Below are 8,075 nucleotides of genomic sequence, written 5' to 3' on the forward strand. Positions count from 1 at the left end.
AATGCTCAAAATGCCGGTCATACTGAAAAGAGATAAACTCTACAAATCTTTGTCTTGGCCTTGATTTTCATCTGTGAAATATTTCACATCATGAAAATGAGGTGGAAATGAAAGAAAAACCCTGCAGATCTACAAATGTATTCTTTGTTTAAATTGGACCAAGACATTTTACATGTTAATGCAGCCTACTAGAAACTGAAAAAAAAATTCTCCATCTTTAAGCATTTATTTCTTGATATAACAATAGAATGTTGCTTCATTTCAGTAAAAAGGCAACCAGTAAAAGAAGAAGCTATTCTGTGATTGATAAAAGCTTTGGGAATAGGGTTCTGTTTGACAAAATCAGTCTGCATAGTAGGGAGAGGGATATTCTGCTTTCCTGGTGAGAGGATGTTCAGGAACAGAAACTACCTATGGTGGAGTGATAGCCTACAGATGCTCAGAGTCTGTTTACCTGGAGGAGACAGCTACAGTCAGAATCTCTGGAAAAGTGAGAATTCCAAATGGAGTGTGCTGGCGTACAGAGGGGTAGCCAGAAGCTGAGAAGTTATACAACTTACCTTCTATTCTCTCAGTTACTCCACTGATGCCTATGGGGCACTGATTGTATGCCAAGCTTTGTGCTAAACCTATATATACACATATAAATGTGTATGTATACACAAATACACACACATATATGACTCAACTCATTAGAAAATTCATTCATTTCCCAAAGATGTCAATGTCTCTCATTTCTGGACCTTAAAATATGGTAATTTCTTTTCTGTACACCTTTTTCATACATTTGACCAGTTCCTACCCCTCCTTCAGGTATAACTTTAATATTCCCCTCATAGAACTTTCTGACTCCAAATGGGCAGCCCTCCCATATAGGGTACTGGCAAGGCAATTAATGTCTATATACTGTCTGTATAATCTTCTTCCAGTGGAAAACTCACATATACCTGCCAAGCCAAAAGCTGAGATCTGTGTTCTCTACTCTCTTCCACTGACTGCAAGAAAAGATGGAGTCAAGAAAAGGTGGTAGTTATTTATAGTAGGTCTACTTTTATATTCTTATAAAAATGTTTGAAGAGGATTCTGGTGCCAACAGCTACCTGGCACCTTTTTATCTTTCATTTTGGATGCCAGATATCAATTGTAGAGCTATAGAAAAATTCTCTCTCAACATGTTGTCATATTGACTTAACTGTCTATTCCTTATATGACATATTACAGGAGGGTAAAAACCATCTCTTCTTATGTCAGTATTACATTCTTACTGTTTGCTGTAACACCAAGTACACAGGAAGTGCTCAATAAATATGTATTAAATGAGTATTAAATAAGTATTAAATGAGATTTAGAGAAGTGAAACATCTAGTCCAAAATCAAAAGCCCTATTTGGAAACATTGTTTCTGATTTTAGTGATCTTACACTAATAGTCCTGAAAACAAAATGTGTTATGCACATTGATCTTTTTAGTTAGTAATGACTTCCTTAAAAGCTTGGTTTTACTGTAGGTAATATAAACACAATAGTTTTATATTAAAATAATTAGAAAATGCACACCACTGTTAGCACCTGTGATTCATTAATTTTAATTATGAGAGAAAATACTTTCTGATATGTCTTTTAAAAAAATCTCAGAAATCAAAAAATCCCCACAATAACAAATGGCATTAATTTGAAAAATGCAACTTACCTCCACGACTGAAATTTCCAATCTCATTTGGGCCACTATTGCTATTGTTTACTGGCAAGCTTGTAGCTGGCCATGAATCAGCAAGCCATGGATAACTGGGATCACCAGCATTTAAAAGACCTGGACGGCTAAAACAGAAATTAGATAGAAATCAACCCATGGGGCTCAATGCAAGATTTTGACACCTGTCTCACACACTAAAAAAGGTTAAGGAATTTAAGAATATTTTAATTGACTTCGAATTAAAATGCGTAGGCTCCCAACAATAAAGGAACTTCAGCAGTTCTTTAAGGCTATATATAGATCAACACTGACAGTGGAAACAGAAAGTCCTTGCCTGGGATTCTCCTGATATCCAAATGAATTCAGGAGTATGCTCTGAAACTGATGGGAATCAGTAGCATCGTAGGATCCCCAAACAAGGTTTGATGATAAATTGGCACCTCAAGGGAACAATTGCTCAGAGTGACTGCTCAGTATCAGCCATTTCCAGGACTTTCGGCTATTCCTTCCTCAATTCCTGCATCTTCCATATGTATCTGTCCCCTCTAGGATGTAACTCTTGTTATGAGCCCTCACACTTGATTTAGAGGCAAGGAACTTGAAGGAAATTAATGAACGGTATTTATACTGTTTCATCAATAGCACATTTCCAAGTCTTCTAAGTTGTAAAATATCATGGGTATATAAAGGGTTTTTTTAAGATTGTAAAAGATACCTTGTGATCTGATCCAGCACATGAGTATAGTCTAGGAGGAAAACTTCCTTCATTCACATCATATTTAATAAAGAACTTCCTTCTTTAGTATAAAAGATGAGATTCTGGTTCCTTTCCAGATTACTAGCATAGTTACAAAGAAATAGAACATCTATAATCATTGTACTTTTTTTGATAGACCCCTTCTGGTACAATCCCTAAGAGAAACATGTGTTTCTATGGAAACTGCAATAAAAAGATCCAACTGCTTTCTTGCTGCATCCATAGCTCTCATTAGACTTAATCTCTTTTTGCTAAAATATTGATTAAATGGGAGATTGGAAGTTATTACCAGAGCCTAATTACAATCTCCATATTGGCAAAGGGAAAATAGATAAGGATATATGAGTTTGTTATCAGCTTTTATCAATTTCAATTGAGTATCCAAAGTTGTGGAATCCAGTCCTATCAATCTACAGACTATTCATCATCCATGAATCATTTACTTTGTGATCGATTATGTGTAATTGTTCACTCACAGCAATTTAATGAGAGCCAATAAGGAGTCTTAAACAACAGCAACTTCATTTGCTAATGTCTAATTAATGCAATAAACATCCCGCTAACAAATGAACACATTCCTTGTGATATTTACTACTAATTTCTTCAGGGGCATCTGGGAGATATGAAACATCTGGACTTGATTCCTCTAAAGTGCACAACAGATAGATCATTAAACCTTGTGGTAAGCCATTTAATTCCTCCTAGAATTCTCAGACTTATAAGTGATCGTTTATTACAGTAATAGCCTCTTACTATAGAGTTTCTCCAGTCCTGATTAAAAATAATAATAAAAAAAATTTCCTTAGCATACCTTCCATTGCTCATTAGTCCTCCATCACCTCTCTGAAATGTAACTGTAAAAACAGAAAGACATACACGCACAAGTAGTCAATATTAATTACAATTAATAACTACACATTGGCCCTTAGTTTAGAGCTGAGGCCTCTGGGAATTTTAACAAAATATAATTAACATAATTGTACAGAGAGTAACAAGCGGTGGTTTGGCCCAAGGCAAAGCCATCATTTGCTCCAATTTTAATAGGACATTTCAAAATTCTTCAAGCCAAATGCATGGTTAAGTTAAAGCCGCAATTTGTATGTAGATGTCAAGCACAGTTACAACTAGTATATGTAGTGATATTGGAAAATCAACATAGCATTAATGTGGATTTATCAAATCAAAACTTTTAATTGTATCACAAATTGTCCTAATTGGAAGGCATAAGGCGAAACATTTGTAATGGAAATTGAAACAGAACAGTTCAAACGGATTATATCCTTCCAATGAAACAAGAGAAGCAAGTACTTATTAACTACATATATTTTTTATCATCACAAATCCTTCTAGGCACCCTTACAAGCACTACGAGTTGAACAGTTACAACTGTAATAGAAATTAACTATAATTAATAGAGAATAACATGCTCATGAAAATGAAATTTCCAAATAATCAATACTAAATATATTCCAATTGTATTTAGTGATTGCAAAATCAAGTCCTATATAAAACATGGAACTTATTAGCAACACCAACAAGCATCCATTATAGCCACCATTGCTGGTGAATCCACTCTCTCCAGTCAAAAGGTTCCATTCTGCAAAGCCAACAACATGAAAGCGCATTACAAGGACTGGCAAAAGAATGTGAATATCAGTTTAGGTCCATTATCCTTTATCCAAAACCTTTGCAGTAAAATGTATTTAGATTCCAAAATGATTCAGATCTGATAAAGGTAATATACTTTGAATACTACAAAGGATATCTGAAGCAGCAAAGTATATTCAAAGTTATTTAATTTTTCTGTAGTGGAATGTGAATCTCATGGATATGATTAGTGGGATAAATAAGGTCTATAAGTAGCTTCCCATTAGTTTGGATCAAATTTTGTCACTGAATTACTTAACTAGAAAATTATGGAAACGAAATTTGGTGTTTAGAAGTGTATGGATTGCCAAATTGCAATAAACTTGCAATTGCAACCCAAATTAGTATGGATTGGCTCAATCAATCACTGAGGAGAAAGTAAATAATACCATTTTCACAGCTGTGAACCCAATATTTCCTATCTTTTGAAGACACTGATTATATTTACTATGATGTATTTTACTTGGTGAGTACAGGTGAAAATAAATGAAAATTTTAATGAATTGATTCGTATTTTAAGCAAACAGGATATATTGCTACTTAAAGTATGAACATAGAGAATCTTTTTAATTTTAATAACTGCCTATAATTCATCTGTTCCTTAAGTTTGCACTATCAAATATGATTACCCTTTGAATTTTGTAAATTTCCAAATGCAGTTCCCCAGTCCCTCCTTTTAGGTCATCTAATAACATTATATCCCATGACACCATAATCAGGCAATATGACCATGATTCCAAGGGTCTTCATGAGACAGTGAAAAATATATTAGGGCTTTCGTGTTGATATCTGAAATACATAACTTTATCAATTTTACATGTAACATCTCAGATGCATTGTAAAACAATCCTGACATAACCTTTGCACTGGCTCAGGACTGGATATAGACATGTGCTCAGAGAAGATGAAAGAATACAGGTCACTAAAGGCTCACTTAAGTGCTGGGAATCAGGAATCAGCAGCGCATCTATAACACGGTGTACACTGTGATAGCTATTTTTAACAAAACATAATTAATCTGAAACAATTAATCACAAAAAATTTAGCACTGGAGATACTAAATAAAGGCCTGTTTAGGGGACACACACACAAACAAAACATGAAAATAGTATAGCTAATTAGTTTTCCATCTGATGTGAGTGTTTTTTTAATGGACAATCAACTGATTGTTTTACTCTGTTAAAAGAGAATACTGCTATGAATATCATTGTGAATATGCAAATAGGCAGGGCTCAAAAGCTACACCTCAAAATGGGCTATTTAGGAGATATGTGAGCAACTAAATAGTTCTACCTAATTTAGATGCTCTTTTTTCTCCATATAAACTTTCTGTTACTGCCAGAGCAATAGATAATGTTAAAGAATAGGGCAACTGAAGCAGAGGCACAAAAATTGAGTTATACTTAACTTTTAAACACTAACCAATGGCAAATTCTTCATAAAATATAAAGTTTAAAGTATTAATATTATAATGTAACACTCAAAACCTTATCAAAAAAGATATCATTCATAAAAGATAATTTGCAGATATATTAGAGTATAAATTCTTTGGTACGTATAGTCCATATTTGGCAATTGAGAACCAAATGCTGTGAACAAAATAATTTAAATTTCAAAGTATTTCTTATTTGTCCTCAGCATTCAGGACATAGCAATTTTCTATTTGTGTTCCAGCCATCATTAAAATATGTTTTCAAATAGTTCTAGACTGCTAATAGTTGTCAAATTTTTTTAGAAAGACTTTTATCTTTGTATCTCTGCATACTAATCAAACAAAGGCAAAAATTTGCAGTACATTATGTAAATATCTAACTTAAAATGGCCCATACTAAATTCGGTATACACGAGAATCTTTCATTTTGTGTGTTTCTGTTAGATCCAAATACACACACATACACACACATACACGCACCCCTTAATAGTGTTGTTTCATTGTGTTTTTCAATCAAGGGAGAAAAAGGGACCACTTTTCAAATTTTTATTTTTTTACCCCATGCTCCAAAACTTTTAGATTTGTTCCATTTTGAAAAGCAGACCAAAAGTAACTGAGTTGTATGAGACCATGTGATTTAAGGCAGGCTACAAATAAGGATGAATTAGAACTCCTAAAATGGAAATTGTATCTGGTGTTTCGATCAGCACTTTTTGTGTGCGTGCAGCGAGAGGAACGTAAAAATACATTCCACCACAAATCAAAAGCTATTTTGAGGTAGTTCTCATTTCAAAAAAAAATTTGCCTTGAAGCTGAAAGAAAGGGGAGTGGGTGGTCGGAAAATCTTGTTCTTGTCACAATTTTGATAATAATAGTGTAGTAGCTTTGTGCTTATCAGATATAAATTTGGAATAACTATGAATCTTAATCAGGACTCTCTGCTAGCATCTGAAATTAAGAACTTTCAAGGAGTAATGTATAGAAGTTGTTAGCTAAAACTAACTGAATAATGCTAAAGCTTCCAAAAAGTTCCACAGACACCACAGTCTAAAGTGTTTTAGAATTATATGAAATATTTTGAATTTATTGCAATTTTTATAAAGGATATAAGTTACAGAGATTTTGAAAGTTATATATATCATACACAAAGTACCTCTAATATTACCTGACAGGATTAATCCTAATCTCATGCCTGCTAGAATTGAGGGAGAGGAAGAGGAAAACATATGCGGTAAATTGACATGGTGAGGTGAGGAAAGTTTCAGAGTGGGTGCCTATCTCTGATAGGTCATGTTTTCCTGCTCCAAATGGAAACTTTAATGTTGCAGTGAACCCTCATTCCATTTCCTGATTAGCTATTTCTCAAATATGAATGTAGATTAATCCTCTTTTAATAACCATTAACTCAGCCCAGATAATCACAGTATAAAAATTCCATCAAATCTTTTAGCTGCCTTTGGATAGTTTTGTCCAATAATTTATATTTCACTGACAGTTTTAATACTTATGTGTGAAGTGTTTAGCATTTCATAATTTGCTCACTCATATTAAATTGTTTATATTTACTGAGCTTCATAAAATCTGTTGTCCTCAGAGTCAGCCATCTATCAATTAAGTATAAAAGTTTTGAAAGGCTTCTCTCTGGCTTGGCCTTATTCCAAAATATTTGAAGGGCATAGCACCTTCTGAGTTAGCAGTTCTACAAGCAGATGGATATCAATCACAATGAGAAATGATAATAGGAAATATACTATTCTTGTCAAGCTCAGAGACCAACAGATATTTTCAAATTAAGTACATAGGTTCTGCAAAGAACTGCTATTAAAAAAAAAAGCCTGTCTGATGTAATTTTATTAAATGTGCAAACCTACTGACTATGAGAGATATTTATAAAGAGTGAATGAATGAAGTATGGAGGATGAAAAGGTAACATTCTAATATATTAGAATTTTACACTTAAGTGACTAGTATAGTCCATCTTTTATTATTATTGCTAAAGTCAAGTGAAGGGATAAACACTAAATGGTCCTTGAATTAAATCAGTTCTTCCCTTTGTTTTATATTATTTATATGAATACGTCATAGAGATGCAATATAAAATGATGATTGATTAAGCAAATGGGTTGATGAACAATACTTCAGGGATGAAGGGAAAGGACTGGACTGTATAACAAGAAGGTACATTAAATTATAATTAATGTTCAAGACTCTGACACTCAGCAGTTATTGCTGAACACCCCTTCCTGGGAAGGATCCCTCATTGGTTAAGTGATATAGCACTTAGATGCCAAAGCATAAGGAAACAGGTAGCCTGCAACCAATGAAAAATGAGAATGGCAGAAGAATGGCACGTCACCAAGTATAGAAGCTCCTTGTCAATGAGTATGCTATACTACCTTCTCAAGTCCTGGAAATTTATTCTACCCAGTAATAATAAACTTTATCCTCATAAGATAAAGATATGATCCACATTATAATAAAATGATTATAAGTACACAAATGCTGTCAAATAACAAGACAACCAAGTGGATATTATTCCTTGCATTTT

At 33.6% G+C, this 8,075-nt stretch overlaps 1 protein-coding gene across 1 annotated transcript in view; it reads right to left on the reverse strand.

Annotated features, from left to right (window-relative positions):
* Positions 1 to 8,075, reverse strand: part of LOC105812823 (roundabout homolog 2-like) — a 742,657-nt gene that overhangs the window by 97,277 nt on the left and 637,305 nt on the right. Inside the window, exons 16-17 of the mRNA XM_012647378.1 lie at positions 3,260 to 3,302; positions 1,689 to 1,816 (exon numbers count right to left, since the gene is read on the reverse strand). Coding sequence (XP_012502832.1) covers positions 1,689 to 1,816; positions 3,260 to 3,302 — 171 coding nt within the window. The remainder of the gene's footprint in view (positions 1 to 1,688; positions 1,817 to 3,259; positions 3,303 to 8,075) is intronic.

The sequence above is a fragment of the Propithecus coquereli genome, unplaced genomic scaffold, assembly GCF_000956105.1.
Source record: "Propithecus coquereli isolate 6110/MARCELLA unplaced genomic scaffold, Pcoq_1.0 Scaffold266, whole genome shotgun sequence".
NCBI lineage: Eukaryota > Metazoa > Chordata > Mammalia > Primates > Indriidae > Propithecus > Propithecus coquereli.